General features: G+C 38.9%; 3 protein-coding genes across 3 annotated transcripts; 2 read left to right on the top strand and 1 right to left on the bottom strand.

The window, feature by feature from the left end:
* Nucleotides 1–1,907: 1,907 nt before the first annotated feature.
* On the bottom strand, nt 1,908–4,181 carry LOC101292136 (CTD small phosphatase-like protein 2-like). Its single transcript, XM_004302527.1, has 6 exons — nt 3,864–4,181; nt 3,534–3,662; nt 3,307–3,427; nt 3,130–3,211; nt 2,454–2,607; nt 1,908–2,353 (listed from the first exon to the last, which is right to left on the bottom strand). The coding sequence occupies exons 1-6, from the start codon at nt 4,137–4,139 to the stop codon at nt 2,228–2,230; spliced, it is 888 nt and encodes a 295-aa protein (XP_004302575.1). The 5' UTR covers nt 4,140–4,181; the 3' UTR covers nt 1,908–2,227.
* Nucleotides 4,182–5,126: 945 nt separating this feature from the next.
* On the top strand, nt 5,127–8,553 carry LOC101295925 (dnaJ homolog subfamily B member 13-like). Its single transcript, XM_004302540.1, has 3 exons — nt 5,127–5,441; nt 5,527–5,951; nt 7,816–8,553. Exons 1-3 carry the CDS (start codon nt 5,277–5,279, stop codon nt 8,252–8,254), a joined length of 1,029 nt encoding a protein of 342 aa, XP_004302588.1. The 5' UTR covers nt 5,127–5,276; the 3' UTR covers nt 8,255–8,553.
* A 910-nt stretch (nt 8,554–9,463) lies between these two features.
* Nucleotides 9,464–11,920, top strand: LOC101292428 (PHD finger protein ALFIN-LIKE 1-like). Its single transcript, XM_004302528.1, has 5 exons — nt 9,464–9,737; nt 9,845–9,877; nt 10,126–10,348; nt 10,931–11,051; nt 11,389–11,920. Exons 1-5 carry the CDS (start codon nt 9,647–9,649, stop codon nt 11,638–11,640), a joined length of 720 nt encoding a protein of 239 aa, XP_004302576.1. The 5' UTR covers nt 9,464–9,646; the 3' UTR covers nt 11,641–11,920.
* Nucleotides 11,921–18,886: the final 6,966 nt, after the last annotated feature.

Below are 18,886 nucleotides of genomic sequence, written 5' to 3'. Positions count from 1 at the left end.
CAAATTGGATAAAACTTTGCAAGAATGATCTACACACTATGTTCTATAGGGCTGGGTGAAAATCGAATATAATCGGGTTCAACCGAAAAAACCGCCCCAAAAAGCGGGCCGGTTAACCAAACCGGAAAAGCTGTTGGAAAAATGACTCAAACCGGCCCGAACCGGTCCGGTTCAGCCCCTAAACCGATTTGGATCCGGTTCAGCCCCCTAAACCGCACGATTAAACCAACCTGAATATTAATATTTAATTATTATTTTTTATATACGTGTCGCATCATTAATGGTACATACAACTCCTTACCGTGTACCCTCCCACACTGAATCCTCCATATAAATACCTAAAAACCCTAACCCTAAATGGCTAAATCCATTTCTCATTTTCGATCTGCCTCTCAAGTCTCAGTCTCTCTCATTTCTCATTTTCTTTCAGGTGATGGATTCAGGTCCATCCAATCCATCGTCAAGAAACCATGGAACGACCCCTACATCAACTCCTGCATCAGGTTCCATGGTTCAGCACAGGCTGCACAGCTCTCAAGCTCCACCTGATGCTGCTGCTGCGTCACGGAATTCTTCCTTGGTTCAATCCAAGAGGAAGAATCACAACATCACCTGGGATCATTTTGCCCTGATGAAGAATCCCGATGGCACACCGCTCGCCAAGCCGAGAGCGAAGTGCAATCACTGTCCACAAACCTATGGATGTGATACGAGATCGAATGGGACCAGTAACATGAAGAATCACCGGATCCGAATCCGAAACCGATCCGGCCCAATTTGAATTTCGGTTGGGCCAAATTTTCGGATGGAGTGAAAAGAATCCGGATCCGAATGGAGATTTTAAGAATCCGAATAAATCGGATTGGATCTGGTTTGGGCCTTAAACCGACCCGATCCGAATATGCCCAACCCTATTGTTCTAGACACTGAACGATGAAAATATGAAAATATAAAAATATGATCTGAAAATGAACAAAATAAGAAGCACTACATTTTAATTTCAAAACAGAAAACTGTATAATGCAAACTATACACATATATGTACAGGAGGGTTCTGAGGCCATAGGGTCTTTCCTCCCATGAGGACGAGGACGAGTTTAATTGGTTAGGGTGAGAGACAGAGAAGAGTGGGTCCCGCTTAAAATTGAGCTGAACAAGAGCCTGACACGTATGTTCAGAGCCTGACACGTATTTCATCCGTGCGCCTCTATATATCTATACCTCGTAGACACGCTATCACAGTATCAAAACAAATATATCTTACTCACGTCGATCTCTCACTTGGTCTTAATCTTCACATAGTGTCGACATAATATGATTACGCTAGCTGAAGTCTACAAAATGTTGCCGGCTAAAGTTTTGCATGGATTACGATTTAGCAAAATGGTTTTCTACAGAATATATAATAGACAACAAATTGGTTCTTTGGTGTAGTCGGTTTAGGGTTTAGTCGGTTCTTTGGTGTAGTCGGTAGCACTCTGGCTGTCTGGCCTATACGACGGTGAACTGATAGGCTGATAGGCTGGCCAGAAACGAGATGCATTGAACTCCATTCAACGGTTGCTGCAATAACTTGCTGTCGTCAGCGTAACAATTTGACAGAGATAATTCGATATTTCACATGATCCTGGTTTTCACCGTGCCATAACAGCTTTTATCTGCAGCCTAGGACTACTTGACATCGTCAACAACTCTGATCAAGTGAACAAAAAACAATCAGGATTTATATGCACTTTCTAAGGGGGTGGTCTCCGCATCAATAGCTTCGAGAAGGATCAAAATATAAAGCGTTTAGTGATGGAGTTATCAGATTTAAGAAGCAAGCAGAAGGACACCGTAACAAAAGAAGAGATGACATGAATATACTATGAATAAATATTATCTGTGACATGAATTAGACTCTGAATAACAAAATCAGAAAAGTACTTCACTAAATCTGAATGATAAGATTCTCAGAACAAATGTATCAAATACTACAGCCTAATTCACTATTGTTTTATTACAAAAGAATCAAAGTTAACTCTACCATATACTTGCATTCTTAACGCATATAAAATCAAAGCCGTTTCCCTTGCAGGTAATCCAATAAATTTATGCATTTGCATGGCCGCCAGCGGTGAAGGAACATTATAATATACAAGAAAGATCTGCAGAGATACTTCACCCAACATGAGTTCCTAGTCAGGTTGTTCGAGAAAATATTGCAGCTACCAGCCCATTAGTGAATCTATCCGGAAACAGTAATTCCATGCATTTGAAACCATTCAGGCATATGGAATCTCTCATAAAGCACAGGCCTCACATCTTTTTGCTGGCCAAGGTGTTTGAGTAGGGGAAGCAGGACCTCCAAGAGCTAAAGAATCCACATGAAAGAATGAAATGCATAGAATATAATAAGAAGATGTTTCATATGGTGTTCAAGTCTTTTCTTGAAATGCAAGAAAATTAGTTACCTGATCATCATACGGATGTCCAGCAGAAAATGGAATGCATGGAACTCCATTCAGCGGTTGCAGCAGAAAACTAAATGGGTTGTTATCAACAATAACAATTCGACAGAGATCTTTCGATATACAAGATATATCTTTCACATGATCCCGCTTCTCCCTGTGGCATACACGAGGTCAGAGATGTTTCCAAATTATGAGGAAATTTGTGACTAACATTGCATACAGTGTTCAACAATGACACAGCTTTTTATCTGCAGCCTAGCAACTTGTTCACATTGTTGACAACTTTGAGAAATGAACAATCAAAACAATCAGGATTAGAAAAGGTTTCATGGGATAGGACATGTGAGCGGTCTCTACTTCGACAACTCCAAAAAGGATTATTAGATAAATTACCTAATGGTGGGGGTCAGGTGTGCTAGTCTTAATCAAAGTCAGTATGCCATTCCACAGGCGGGTTATCAAAACATAGGGAAATACACACTCGTATCACATTCTGCTCTATCACAACATAGGGAAATACAATGCATTCTCAACGGTCAACACCCGTTAAAACTCCAAGAGGCCCAAGCATATACAAGAATCAAGATACTGAAGTTAGTAGAAACTGGAAAAATGAGCACATCAGGCAAGCTCAAACGAGGAACAGTTCCCTCCCAAAGATTAATGAATAACTTACGTGGTAACTGTAGAAGGCCGATAAAGCCGAAACTTGAATCGATTCTCCACATCTATTCTGTCAACAAGGGGCCTAGCATAACCTGTACAATGCTAGTCTTATCATCTTTAACAATCACAAAACTAGAGCAAATATAAATTTGTGAAGCAGAAAAGAAAAAAGAAAACAACAACAAACCTTCAAGACCAGCAGTGAAGAGGACAAGATCAGCAAATTCACCAATCCGTTTCAAAAACTCATGCAAACCAGGACGTTCAAACACTGTCACATAACTGATCTTCGGTTTACCATCAGAGTCCTCCAACCCAAAATAAGATAATATCAAAAACAACCCCAGCACAAAACACACTACTACTTAGAAAAACAAAAACAAGCACTATAGTTGCAGAGACAAGCATACCAACCTTGTCCGAAGATACACATTCTATCTCGAACCACTTCAAACCAGCATCTGTTGCTTGCGTCCTAACAATAGCAGGCACGCTAGATGTCTCATATGCACACACTAGCGTCTCGTCTAAGTCGAGAACTACCTACACATTCAAATTTTACACCAAGCATTAGTTCCAACTCCAAATAACCATAACCTCATTATTCAAATCTCTGACAGTAACAACTACACCACTTCAGAAAATCACCTACACTTTTACCTCAGTAAATATATTTTTAATTCTAAAGAAGCAAATTAACAACACTAGGATGATCAAATTCAACTAAATCAGCTTAGGCGTTACCGTGAGCTTCGGAAGGGGGTGATCGTCGGATACGACGCCGTTTTCGAGGTTGACGTGGGCGGAGGACGACGAGTCGTTGAGAGGGATTTCTGCGACGGGGAGAGGCCGGAAAGAAGGAGGAGAAGCGAGGAGGGGGACGTAGGAGAGCAAATGAGCGAGGCAGGGAGCGCCTCGGAGGATCTGGAAGAAGAAGCTGAGCCAGTTTACGAGAGCTCGCCACAGTTGGATTAGCTTCGGCTCGTAAACCTCCGCGGCCGTCTGGCCCATCGTCGCCATTACCAGAGAGCTTCTAACCGACACTGGATTTGATGCACACAGCTTTTCAAAGACAATGAGAAGCTAATTTTGCCTTTTTGAATTTTTTTTTGTTGTTGTTTTGTTTTGAGTAAAAATGATTGGATTGGCTTTTATCTGATGCGGTGGAATCGCGGAGGTAGGGTGGATTTGCACATGCGTGGCGTAAAAGGATTGGGGAATCATTGTTACTTTGATCAGAGGTTAACATCCCTTATTTGGAGGTTATTTGTTTGGGTTTTTCTTCTAATTCATGAGGTCATGCGTTCGAGCCTTATAATGAGGGGGAGAGATTATGCTAACAGTTTTGCTTGTTAGCATCAAGTGGTAGAGAGTGTGAGATACAAACTAATATTATTAATGTGGATAGGTATCGATATTATAGTGGTATTGATGTTGATTAAGTCCCATATGGTTATATTAGCAGTAGTTTTTGAAACATGTGTTCCATTAGTTATACCTTGCCGTTAGAATATATATATGGCAACGCGACCATCATCTTTACTTTGATATATCCTTTAAGAGTATTGATGATATTTTATATCTAAAAAGTTTCTATGTTATGTTATGTTGAACTGTCTCATGTGTAATAAAGACATCATGTCTCAACTACCGACTCTCTTCTAATACCATAACGGTTATCAACGAAGTGAATACAATAAATCAAGCTTTGACAAGCATAGATGATTCAAATTAGCTCAAACTACAAATATATTGTTATCCCAAAATTATATAACCATTCTTAGGTTGAAGAAACCATACATAAATATTTTTATAAGTATTGCATTATATAACCATTTTATTTTTGTCCAAGAGCATTGTTAGGTTGAACATATTTCACCAAGAAAATGATCATGTACATTTGGAATATAATCCCCAAATTGGGCCGGTTTACCCTACATAAGAAAAACAAATAATATTCCTTAATAGCGGCCCATTTGAAGAAAAATCCATTATTCTTGATGAGTCGCAACCCGCATCATCACCACCATTCCTATCGTGGGAACTCCGGCAAAGAATTCTAAGTTCCCCAGTTCTCTCATACAAAATATTCAACCCTTTTGATTTCTAAACACACCCAGAAACTCTGAGAGAGAAAACAGAGACGACCCAGAAGCCATGGGCGTGGATTACTACAAGGTGCTCCAAGTAGAACGCAATGCCAAAGACGACGACTTGAAGAAAGCCTACCGCAAGCTCGCCATGAAATGGCACCCCGATAAAAACCCTAACAACAAGAAAGCCGCCGAGGCCAAATTCAAGCAAATCTCCGAAGCCTACGATGTAAATTATTCTTCCCCTTCCTTTTTTTTTTCTCAATTTTCCGAGATTTATCCTCAAAATTATCAATCTTGGAAATTCATTTTAGGTTTTGAGTGATCCGCAAAAGCGAGCGGTGTACGATCAGTACGGCGAGGAGGGTTTGAAGGCAGGCGCGCCGCCGCCGGATTCAGGGTTTTCTTCCGGCGCGCACGACGGCGGTCCGACTATGTTCCGGTTTAATACTCGGAATCCGGATGATATATTTTCCGAGTTTTTCGGGTTTTCGGGGTTCGGGCAAGGGATGCCGGATATGAGCCGGGCGGGCGGGTCAAGACCGGGCGGGTCGGCGTTTCAGAGGAGCATGTTTGGGGAGGATATATTTTCTCAATTTAGAGGCGCAGGTGAGCCCTCAGCGAGTGCGCCCCGGAAAGCCCAGCCCATTGAGAGGACATTGCCCTGTACTCTGGAGGACTTGTATAAGGGCACCACCAAGAAGATGAAGATTTCCAGGGATGTTGCTGATTCTAGTGGGTAAGTACCCTTTGTTCTTGTCATGCATTGGTCTTTTTGTTTGAGCTGGTTATGGTTTCAATTTGATTTTGTTGGTTATGGTTTGCCGTTTGCACAGTGTGATTGTTTTTGAGCAATCAGCATTAGCATTGTTTCGTACTACTCGCTCTAGCTCTACATATGTGAAGTGAATGATAACCTTTGATTTTGTGCTTCCATGCTCATGTGTGTATTTTCCTACACCAGTTGTGCTGTCATTTGATTTAAGATACATCATTGTTTTGAGTTAACAAGGAATGCTCTGAAATTTCATTGTGTAGTTTTGGTTGCAATAGATGGAACTACCTGACCAGATGTTCTTCTTTGATCTGATGTATCTTATTAGCTTAGAACAATTAGTAGTGCAACAAATGTGTTAAACCTAGATCATCCTTCTTTTCAGTACCATGTAGGCAAGAGAACTGATACTGATCTTTGAGTAATTATCAGTGTAGGCAAGAGATTCACAGTTTCGTCTTGCATTTTATTATATGTAATCAGAAACCATTATTTTGAACAAAAAAAATTAGGGTTGCTATGAAAGATTCCAAGTAAATGGGTGCGATGGTTGGATAGGAAATTTTTAGGTGTTATGCTTGTAAAATGTTTATCCAATAGCCCAAGCTGATGCAGAAATTGATTTGGGTGAAACTGAGACTCTGCAGTTATCTTGAAGATGGCTGTAAAGATTCCTCATACATGGTGTTTGGTTACGCTTGTTACATAGGAGTCTCTGCAGGTGTTTGTGCTTGCATGATTATAGCCTTGTGAGCTTTAAGTCTTTAACTTGATAGTCATATTTGATAGAGACATTCTTAGGTGAAGTGACTTGCATATCCTGAATGTCTAATTATTCAGGGTTGGAACTCGAAGTTTTTTCTTTTTTACCTCTAGTTTTTTAGAAGTACAGAGCTATTCTCATATATCTGTTTTATCATTGTGACCACCTTAAATAACTTAATCTACCACCTCTTACTCTTTGTTGAAATCTACCAGATCACTTTGTGCTTAAAGAAGCTTTATTGAAAATATGAACTTTTTTTGGCAACAAACAATTTGTTTTAAGATCTTTTGTTCTTTTCTAGTTACTAAATTGAGACTACAAATATTCTAGACGACATTGTGAAATGGTTTTGGGGATTTAACTGCTGGTTAAACAACCCCATGCTGCTTTATTTGGTACACTGTCTACATCTCGCACAAATGATGCAAAGTGCTGACTTTAATGCAGTCATGTTCTGTGAATGCTTATTATTAGTAATGTTTTCCTCTGCCGGCTTGTATTTTCAAGTTTCGCTACAAACAATGATTCTGTATCCATATTCCATCATTGTCACTGTCCTGGCACGATAGTTGGTTTCTGTAACAGATCTTGCATTTTTCTTTTGGTGCAATTGAACTTCTTGTGTCCTACTGTTCCTATTTGGAGCCTGCAAAGGGCACATGCACATATGGTATCTGTTGTTAGTGTTTGGTGCAAGTCATGAAATTTAGTAATTTTGGTGACATAACTGTCCTTGGGCTGAAGGGGAGCCTAATGTTTTGGTACAAGTAATGATGGATATATGACACATGGTTTTCAATACATGTGCTGGTTGACAGGTATATTAGCATAATCCAATACTGTTCATGTCAAAGAGAAGCTCTTCAGTAGTTATCATTGCTTTAAATGAATTAGGTTGATGCTCTTCTCATTAGAAGATTAGAAAAGTTTCAACCTTCCAGGTGTGGGATGGTTGCATTCACTTTAACTGAAAGTTGAAACTGAAATAAAGTATATAGATATGTCCATGTTGGATCCATATGCTATTAATGCTTCATCTTTCTTCCTTTCTTATCTGTACAGGAGATCAACCACGGTCGAGGAAATTCTCACAATTGAGATCAAGCCAGGTTGGAAGAAAGGCACAAAAATCACTTTCCCAGAGAAGGGAAATGAGCAGCGAGGTGTTATACCAGCAGACCTTGTCTTTATTATTGATGAGAAACCTCATACTCTTTTCAAGAGGGATGGAAATGATCTTATTGTCACTCAGAAGATATCTCTTGCGGAAGCTCTGACAGGTCACACTGCACAGCTGACAACCCTGGATGGGAGAAGTCTCACAGTCACTATCAATTCCATTATCAGCCCCACCTATGAAGAAGTGGTGAAAGGGGAGGGAATGCCAATCCCCAAGGAACCTTCCAAAAGGGGGAATTTAAGAGTCAAGTTCAACATCAAGTTCCCTACCAAGCTTACCTCAGAGCAGAAAGCCGGTATAAAAAAGTTATTAACGTCGTAAAACAAACTGATGGCAGCTCTCCCTTCCCTCTACCGAACTTGTTTAAGCAGCTTTCGTTTGTCTTCTCTGTTAGTATTTTTTCTGGAAAGGAATTTCACATCTCGGTGAATTTGAGGATTTGATCAGGACCATTTTGACTAGAAGTTTATGTTGATTTCCACATTCCTTTGTTTGCTGTTCCGATCTTTTGTAGAAATGCTGGATAGACGGAAATTCTTTACCGTTTTAATGTGTATACTATATTATTCGGTGAAATTCTATATGGTATTTCCTCCTAACCTCACTGCGTCCTTCCCTTTTCTGATACCTCTCCCTATTTCTATGCTGTGTACATGAGTATATTGGTCTTGTCCATTTCTCTGTGCTATTTGTTATGGTGATGAATTGAAGATCTGATCAATCATACTGTTTACATGTCTATTTCCAGTGTGTATCCAGGTCAATTTCTTCAATAAACTTTGGTGAATGAACAAAAAGTTGAGGAGGGCGAGTCAACGCGGGCCCTCGTATGCAACAGTGAAAAACTGAAAATTAAGGTTGTCAAGAACTTGGTTGTTCTGTCACTTTTGTGGTCGTATCGTTTGTCTGTTACTTGTAATTCAATTCAATCTAGGAGAATAATTACCCAGACGCAATACGATACACATGGTAAAGAAATTTGAATTTAGGATCTTTTTGGGAAAAGGAAAAAAAAACTATTAACACATTCGACTGTGTACTGTTATTTTTTTACGTAACGGAAAAGAGAATTACGATGAATAAATGAGTAATACTTTAATTCGATTGATCTGTCATGAATCGATCTTGAAACTTAAAAATATGATAATTACAAAATTACGATCATTTATCGAACAATAAAAATCGATATCAAAACTTGAAAAACAGATAATAACATAATTACGATAGATGAAAGAGGGTTTGCAAACTCCTCAGAAACCATCATTTTTCATCATTTAGCTGAAGTTCATGCAGTTTAAGAACATAGATTCCAACTTAAATAAGATTTTCGGGAGGTAGTACTCAACACGAAGTCATAAACCCACGAGACTAATTCGAACAGAGCTATCCAAACTCGGGGCAAACCGCAAATACCAAAAACCTACAGGGGCACTTCTGAGAAAAATAAGAAAATAAAACTCCCGGATTGCAAAACTGTAATTGCGAAATTTGATGGGTATATTAATTAGATTCTCTCATCTACGGAAAACTAGAAGAGAGAGAGAGAGAGAGAGAGAGTGGGCTTTATCAAGTATCATCAACCAACGACCTAAACACTTTTATTCATGCATCTGTCTCCTCCTCCGATCCGTCTCACTCTTCCTTCCTTCTAATTCGAATTGGTCCCAATTGAGTCACCAATTCAGATTCCGAAACGCACCGTTTAGATCCCCCATGGAGATGGCCACCAGTCCCCGTACCGTCGAGGAGATCTTCAAGGATTACGGTGCCCGAAGAGCCGCCGTCGTCCGTGCTTTGACTTACGGTACTCTCATCTCTCTCTCTCTTTCTCTCTTCTCTCACTCTCTCTCTATCTGTTTTTTTTTTTTTTTAAGGAAGTCTCTGACTTTTTTTTTGGTTGTTGAAACGCAGATGTCGATGAATTTTACGGACTCTGTGATCCAGGTAATGCCTGATTTGTAGATCAGATTGTTAATTTCACTGTCTCGAATTCTAGGTTTTAGTTTGAGCTTTCGGTTTATTTTTTCTGTGTTGAATTTGTACGAATGGAGTTTGTGTACATTATGTTTGTTTTTATGTATGAAGAATAATTTTACCGTGTGGTTGCGTAATAATGCTTATTGTTTTGGATGGATTTACTGTGGTGGAAGTTTGGAACAATTGAATTGTTTTTATTTTGGTTTGGTGTTTAGAAAAGGAGAATTTGTGTCTGTATGGACACCCAAATGAGACCTGGGAAGTGACACTGCCGGCAGAGGAAGTCCCACCGGAGCTTCCCGAGCCAGCACTTGGGATCAATTTTGCAAGGGATGGCATGAACCGCAAGGACTGGCTTTCCCTGGTCGCTGTTCATAGTGATTCTTGGCTGCTTTCTGTCGCTTTTTATTTTGGAGCGCGGCTTAATCGTAGTGAGAGGTAATACCTAAATGTAGGATCTTCAGTGTAGTAAAGTATAGGTGATATTTGATTCTTTTGGTTTCTGCATTTATGCCGTTGGTAAATGGGGTAGTATGCATATTTATATGTTGTTTGTGCATATGCTTAAGAATTGGGATGAGAGGTATCACTCAATTATTTGGTTTCTGAATGCCTTAGATAAACAGCATTAATCTTATTTCTATGTTGCTTGTGCATAGTTTTAAGAAAATATGTTAGATTCCCAGTGGAAATTAGCTTTCGACATTGTTTTTCTATCACAATCCTTTTTCAATTAAGCATGAGCTTACAATGCTTTGAGTGTTAGATTTCTCCATATATGATAGTGGAAGATTGAGACCATTAACCATCTCTCCTTCCCATTACATTTTCTACTTAAAAGATAACCTAAAAAGTCTGGTATTGTTAATTGAAGATTCTAAGCACATTACTCCTTCCTTGGCAATTTGCACTAAGCCATTATCAATGACGACTGTCTCTATTTGGCATACTGAAAATTATTTGTAGACTGTTGAGTTGTTATCTCTTTTGTTCATCAGTATTTGTTCTGTATTGTGACAGGAAACGACTTTTTAGCTTGATCAATGATCTCCCTACCGTCTTTGAAGTTGTGACGGATAGGAAGCCTGCTAAAGACAAGCCTAGTGTGGATAGCGGAAGCAAATCCAGAGGAAGCACAAAGGTCAGATAAATCGATATTTTTTTTATATTCATTGTAGTGTATTCACTTGGTTGATAAACTTTGGTTCTCTTTAAATCAAGATTCTTGGTCATGTGAAATCTTATTCTTGTTTTGAAGAAATTATTGATAAAAAGCTGGTATGTGTTTAATCGATGTTTTTATATCTTGTAATTGGTTGTCTATAGCATTTTATGAAATGGCCAAGTCATTCTATGTTCAGATTATGGCTTTCTTTGTTAGAAGTAATTTCTCTTTGGTAGTCTCCATGGATTTCTGTTCCTTTGTATGGAAGACATGCTTGTTTCTGTTGCCATTGACTGGTTTCTCTTCTGTGCAGAGATCTGGTGATGGCATGATGAAAAGCAATCCTAAGCTTGCTGATGAGAGTTTTGAGGAGGAGGATGATGAACATAGTGAAACTCTCTGTGGGAGCTGTGGCGGAAACTACAATGCAGATGAATTTTGGATTGGCTGCGACATCTGCGAAAGATGGTTCCATGGAAAATGCGTGAAGATAACACCTGCCAAGGCCGAGAACATCAAGCAATACAAATGCCCATCTTGCAGCTTGAAAAGGAGCAGGCAGTAGTGGTCACTCAGACCGGCGAGGGAAAGACAAATAGGCGCACGGCGTCTCAGTGGCTGACAGAGTAGCATAGAAATGTCACTATTTAATGTAATGAATTTGTTGTTGTGATGTTTGTTTATAATAGATGCTTTTTCAAAGGGGTTGAAGCCTGCCTTCCTCTCCCATGAAACATTTCTCCAGCTTTATATTATCTCCCAGTTATTAATTTATGACAAATGTATGAATAACATTTGCTTCTTGTTAGTGTTAATGTTATGTTTCGTATCATGTTGAAAGTGAGAAAGTATTAGTAGCTTTTGTTTGGAAAATACAGTTCACAGGAATTGGTTTCAATCTTAAGAAATTGATAAGTTTTAAGGCTTCAAGCTGGGTTTCACAGGTACGTATCATATGCATCTGTGACCATCTTCGGCTAGAATTCTGGTCTTCAGGGAGCAGGTGCTTACATGGAGTGCGGGTGCGGGAAAAAATTCATTGCTGTCTGCTTGAAACTACCTTTGTTTTGAATTCCTGATTTCGATGATAGTTGTTGAAATTGTTTATCCCTATTTCAGATACTTCTGCCCACCAATGCCTTCCAAGTTTTATGTTTGATTCCGAAAGTGAAATTGGTAATAGACAAGTTCCACTAATCCTCTATACAAGTGAGAATGATACAAGTACATCATGGACTCCAATTGGAGTGTAACATTGCATAAAGGTTTACAAGTGGGTTGGATGTCTTTTCACCTGATATCTTCAACATCCAACTCTAGCTGGAGTCGTGGCACGAAAAATACAATAGGGCGAGCCCTGTATCTATGAAGCCCAACTCAATAAGCCCCAAATATTTTGTATATAAGAAGGAATACAAACTTTCCTATGAAATATTCCTCTATAAATCTAGACAAAAAATAAATAAAATGATGAAGTATAAACAGTAGAAAAGATCTAAAAAAATAATAGAGAATTATCATCTTATTCATTGATAGAAGCCCTTTATATGGGGAATTACAATATACTAATATGACAATGATAAAGAATACATAGTCATATTATAATTACATATCCTGATGGCATAAGGCCAAGACACACATACAAAATATTCCAGAACACTCCCCCTTGTGCTGCGTGCCGGCATGCCGGTGGTGCTGATATGTCGTCTCGTTAAAAATCTCGTAAAGTAACAAAAACCCTGTGGGAGAAAAACTAAACCTTGATCGTAGGAGAAAAAGAGTACGACGCACCATTCACATTTAATAATGGCATGTATGTATGTAGACCTGTAAATGGACCGGATCTTGATCCGGACCCGCTCCGGATCCGTGGTTTTTAAACGGGTTTAGATCAAAAATTAGACCCGTTGATCCGTTAAGGACCCGGATCCGTTTTAAAATAATTAAATAATATTTTTATAAATATAATATTATTGATAAATATTCAATAATATAATAATTATTTGGATAACCTAAACGTCTAAATTACATCTAAAGTATGATCATTTGATGAAGTTGAAGATTACTTATGCGTATATTTTTTTTATTCTCTTTGCTAATAAATACATTGGAGGTCTAGTATTTTGAATATATTAGTTTATTGTTAAGAAGTATTTTGGCCATGTAATTCAATTTTTAATGTAAACCTTTATTTTGTTATAATATTTCATTAGTGTTTTATAAAAATTTATGATAAAATTAAAAAATTATTATTTAAAATTTGAAAATATTTATTATTATAAACGGATCGGATTAACGGGTCGGGTATCCGTTAACCCGCTGGATCCGGATTTGAATCTAGCTATCAAAGATCCGACAGGTAACGGGTCGAATCCGGATCCAAAATTTCTATTACGGATCCGGATCCGGATCTAGGTCGATCCGCTCCAGATCCGGTCCATTTACAGGTCTATATGTATGTGCTACACTCCCCCTGAGGTTCGCACCTCCCCCTGATCTTTACATCAATCATAGGGCTCTTCCTGATTTTTACTAATCACGAAAATTTCAACAACTTAGCATGTCAATGCTCTTTAACATATCTTCAAATGTGGCATTGGACAATGATTAACTAGATCATGGCGTATAGTCCTCAAACATGATCTTTTACACTTAGATCTTGAGGAGAAGGCTGCTTGTGAACTCAAAATATAAGTTCGTGTAGGAAATCAGATTTCCGCGCAGCATGACCTTCAGTTATTAGAACAGCCGTAACTTTCTCTAGGCAATACGTATGAACGAACCGTAAACGGTTTTGGAAATTAGACTCATTTAGTTTTCCAACCGTATATCACACACATTCTGGTTCGTCAAGATCTGTTCACAAAGTCCCGTCAAAGTTGACTGTTTTGGCAAAATAAGATTCTCGGACAGATCCGTCCTACTTTACGAAAATGACCATAACTCACTCAATATGATATATATGATCAAATGGTTGGTGTCCTTGGAAAGTAGACACATAGATCTTTCCAATGGTATCAATTTCACAGATTTCCAGTGAGTGAGCTTCCATGTAGGTCCCGTGGAAGTTGATCTAAGAAACTTGGCAGATTCTGATTTCGCTTTTGATGTGTCTTTCTTATGTAGGGATAAAATAAGCCTCAACCTTTCATACCTTTAAGTATTTGAAAGAACTAAATTGCCATTACATTGGCATTGCGTGGGCACGTAGCTATACTTAGCTTTATAGCTTTTCATAGCGAATAAGATGTCAAGTCTTTCGTATTGTGTTGAGTACATTGATGTGTTTTGTTATACTTAGATGAGAACTCCATCTCTTAACACATATTTGTCATCTTTCTTTAGAACAATGGATCTCTCTTTAGAGTAAAGATTTTGACTAATCATGGGAGTATATGTAGACCTCACTTTCGTTAGAGCGTGTAAGCCGATTGATGAAAAATCATCATCAATACAATCATCGAGTACCTTTTCGAGACCGTGTCTTCCCAAGATCTTTTTCATTCTAACTTCGGATGTTTGATACATGTTGGCATTTCTTGTTCAATCAAGAGTCCATGTAAATCCGGAACCAACACACAAGGGCATAATCCATCATATCCCTTCCAAATCAACTAGATACTTAGTGTGCATTCCAACCTCTCTTGCAAACGCGCACTCTTGTGGTCTAGAGCAACTTGATTCGGATGAATGAAGCCCGTTTAAGACCTTCATGTATATCTCTGATCCCGTAGAGAGGTTATTATGACCATATTCATAGGCTACATGTTCAGTTATTCGGAAACTACCAAACTGACAAAGTAGTGGAGTGCAATGACATCCATTACGAGAGCATATCTCATCATAGTCGACCCCAGTGCGTGTTAGTGAGAGACCTTGCGCCATAAGGTGAGTCTAAGCTCTTGTTCTCACTACGCTATCAAACAAAGACATAGTTGATAGAGTTTAGCTTGCGGTGTTGGCCTCACCTGCCCAAAGACCTCTCTCTTTGTTAATGTTGGATCACATCTTTCCATTAGGCCAATCAACTAAGTTGATTTCCATCAACGAATGGTGGTTCGATAGTAGACTCATTATCCCACGTCCTCATGTACACTAGTGTAATACTTGTAGAGATCTCTATATGAATTGAATTTGACATTGAGGCATCCCCTAACGATAATCATAATTCAGACTTCATAAGACCGATTTGAGTATCACTGATCAATGGATCAAGTTGTGCCAAGCTTGTTTTCTTCCTAGTGCGAGAAAGTATCGAACCTAAGGGTCTCCCTCCTTTTGGGGAACCACACGGCCTTGTGACACCAATTTTTGCCACTATATGGCGTCGTCACCCTATCACCATCCATGCTGATGGCGTCAAGACCAACTCTTTTTGGTTGCGCCATGTCCTCTTGATAGGGGGACATCAATCATTGCAGACATATTTGCAGCATGTGATCTCATCACTTTAACACTTTAAGCATTTGAGATTAAGATAAGACTTAGTTGGGACAAACCAAGACAATTCACGTCGTTCCACTTGAACACTTGTGTTCTTATCTCCCCCTAAAGGCGGGAATACTATCTCATCAAAGTGACAATCCGCAATATAGCTATGAAAGAGATCGCCTGACAAAGTTTATTTCTACATAGGCGGACTGTAGTTGGAGGTTCATATCCAACCTAAGTACTTATTCATCTCAAATGACCCATCATTGTGCGCAGTGGCATTGCGATTTGGCACCTAGAATAAACATCTAGCTAAGCTCAAGGATTGGAGATCCGTTTCAATCCTGTTTGAGCTCAAGGATTGTAATTTCGTGTCAATCCTCGTACACAATCACGAGCTGTAATACAAAAATATTCAATGATGGTGGGTCATAGATGAATAGTAAAGTTGTATGTAAATATTGTATAGCCCTAAGACGCAATAGAAAGATTGGTGCGCATCAATAATGTTCGAGCGACAAGCTAAAGTTGCTTGGTCGTAGCCTCGGTGAGACCATATTGCGTGTGAATATGGCGTACATGACACTTCAATTTATATCCCGATAAACTTCTTTAAATAATGGGTAGTGAGCCCGTAGAATTATAAGTAGTAGATAATAGTGTAACACGTGACCGGTGTGTTAACACTTCAACCAACACCATAAAGTATAAAAAAGTGTCCGCAAGTTGGTTGTATCTATCTACATAGTTTGATGTAAGAATAGAATGTTCATTTTTGTGTCATTTAGCGAAGGATGGTCTCACTCCTAATTTAGCTAAAGAAATAGGCTTTCAAAACGAGCAATGAGCATTGCAGGGGGTCAATGAGACATCGAGGAAAGGCCGGTGCACCTCAATTGCTTGAGAAATTGACCAGGCGGCCTTCGGGAAGTTCGAGCCGTGTTTGGGTGACGACAATGTCCCCGAGTTCCGCCATTTACAACCATGGCGTCACCATCATGCTTTATGATGAAGATATATCCCGAATGTCTTCGTTTTGAGTGGAAGAATGGATGTCCATGAGAATTTCTCAAAATTCGGACCATTATATCTCTTCTAGGATGACCTGAATTGGTCAAAACCAAAACATATATGAGTCGGTGTCCCAAATATCATGTTTGGCGACAACATGGGATTCGAAACTCGAATCGTAGTGACATACCATCCACTAGATTGACTCATATACTTCTTTAAGATGAATTTCAGTCCGCATTCATGAGAAGGTATACACAAAAGAGTTCTTGTTCATTCGCACAATGTGTTTTCAAATGAAAACTATTAGCACGAATGTCTTTAAAACTCAACATGGTTTGGTTGCCTCTCAATGCATAGAGGGCATCTGTGACGTTGATCATGGTGCCATGAGACATCAAGATTCAAGTTAAACCGCGTCCTTGAATGACCGGTATGATTCAATTAACATAGTTACATAAGATTTGTAAGACACAAAATCCAGAGATAGTTACCAGTTCCTTAGAATGTTGTGGGTAATTTCACTATCTGCGAGGCATTCAATGTCTCTATGAGACATGCATATCTAGAAAAAGGAGTAGATAGGCGAGTAAATAGTTCCACTTGAACCATTTAGAAGGATTGAAAGAAGCTACAAAAAGCTGCAATCCCGAGAGTGCATAAAAATTTCCGTGCAGAATGACCTTTGCGCACTAAAACAGCCATAACTTATTCGTTGAAATAGATATGGATGAACCGCAAAAAGTTCTGAAAATTAAACTCGTAGAGCTTTCTAATGATATAAAGTTCACTGTTTGGTTTGTCCGGAGCTGTTCACAAAACTCAAACGAAGTTGACTGTCCAGAAGGAACAGATTGCTGTTTTTTGCAGATTTGGTGTCACACCCCGGACCCGGTGTCAGTGGTTTCCAAGCACCTGACACCGAACCCGAGACGTGAGCGGGAAAAATAAAAGAAACTAAAAAAATTTCAAATACTTTTCTCGAAAGAAAATAAAATAAAACGTTTACAATAACAAAAACAATTACAAAAACAAAATGATGAGCCCTTGCGATCTAGCTCACTTCTAATCTTCCATAACTCTTTTCTACTCTTGTACACGTCTCCTAAACTTCATAGTTAGACTTCTCGAAAATACGTTCCCCGTACGTACCTGAACAAAAGTCTATAGAGGTGAGCTTACGCTCAGTAGGACCAAACCTTTTTAGGTTATACTTAATTAGGTCGCACAAACAAGTTATCAAACGTCAAACAATATTTTAAATATTTTTAACAACAATTCGATGCATCTATGCTAATGAATGTCTTTCTCAATTACTAGCTATCAGTCCATACATCAAAGACAGGTGAGCCTACACGTCCCATATTGTGTATTATACCAAACGGGGGTGACTCAGATGTCTCGAATATATGATCTAACAATCAGTAATATCTCACCACCTGTACCTCTTTTGTTAGTCATCTTGTTATACTCATAGTCTCCAAACCCGAAACCCGATAAGATCGTTTTGTCGATGTCCGCCATCAAAAGGGCATACATTCCCTGAATTTGTGCACGTGTGGGCTACCCTGGATCTTGAACAACCTATGAGGAAACTCAACTACACAAAATATATCTATTCTATCAATCTCATTCTTCTCCATAATCATCATTCTCACCATCCTCACATTTCCTCACATTTCCTCATAATGTATGCAATCGAATATCAATGCACGTAATATGACATTCAACACATGCTTTTAATGATAAGCAATAACATCAATTTCATATAAATCAGCGATTACACATACTTTAACAAAAATAATAACAACCAAGAGTTAATCACTCAATGACACACAATTCTCACATTTCAATTATTACTCTAATTATCAAATTAAAGAAAGGTTCCCCGATAGAGACCCTACCTAGAATCCAAAGCGTTACTTCCGACGCTAGCTAAAATTAGTAACACAGCTACACGCATTCTGAAATCCTTATCCTTCTGCACCTGCAATCCAGCTACTTGTATCTGATCCTCGTACCGAATTCCAAGAAAACTGATGAGTTGCTTCAATATGGAAATTAATCTGAGTCCTCACAATTTGTTAAGGACACCCAAATCCTCTTAATCACTTCCTCTCTAAATCATGATCACTCTTGACTTCTCCATTACACCATTTCCCGGAATCATCATTGTAGGCATAACAAATAAACCTATAGGCTTCTTCCCATACACAAATACTTCCATTATCCAATTTAAGATCTTTCTTGACATCGTCCGATCACGTTTCAATTCCGATCTAAACTCTCCAGAATTACTCTGGACACCCAACATACTTGGCATCCACAATAAATCCTTACTCCATGCCCATTCCTCCTTGCCGGACCTC

This window comes from Fragaria vesca, linkage group LG6 (genome assembly GCF_000184155.1).
Source record: "Fragaria vesca subsp. vesca linkage group LG6, FraVesHawaii_1.0, whole genome shotgun sequence".
Taxonomy (NCBI): Eukaryota; Viridiplantae; Streptophyta; class Magnoliopsida; order Rosales; family Rosaceae; genus Fragaria; species Fragaria vesca.
Note: the sequence above shows the minus strand (reverse complement) of the source record. Positions and strands in the feature narration are given on the sequence as shown.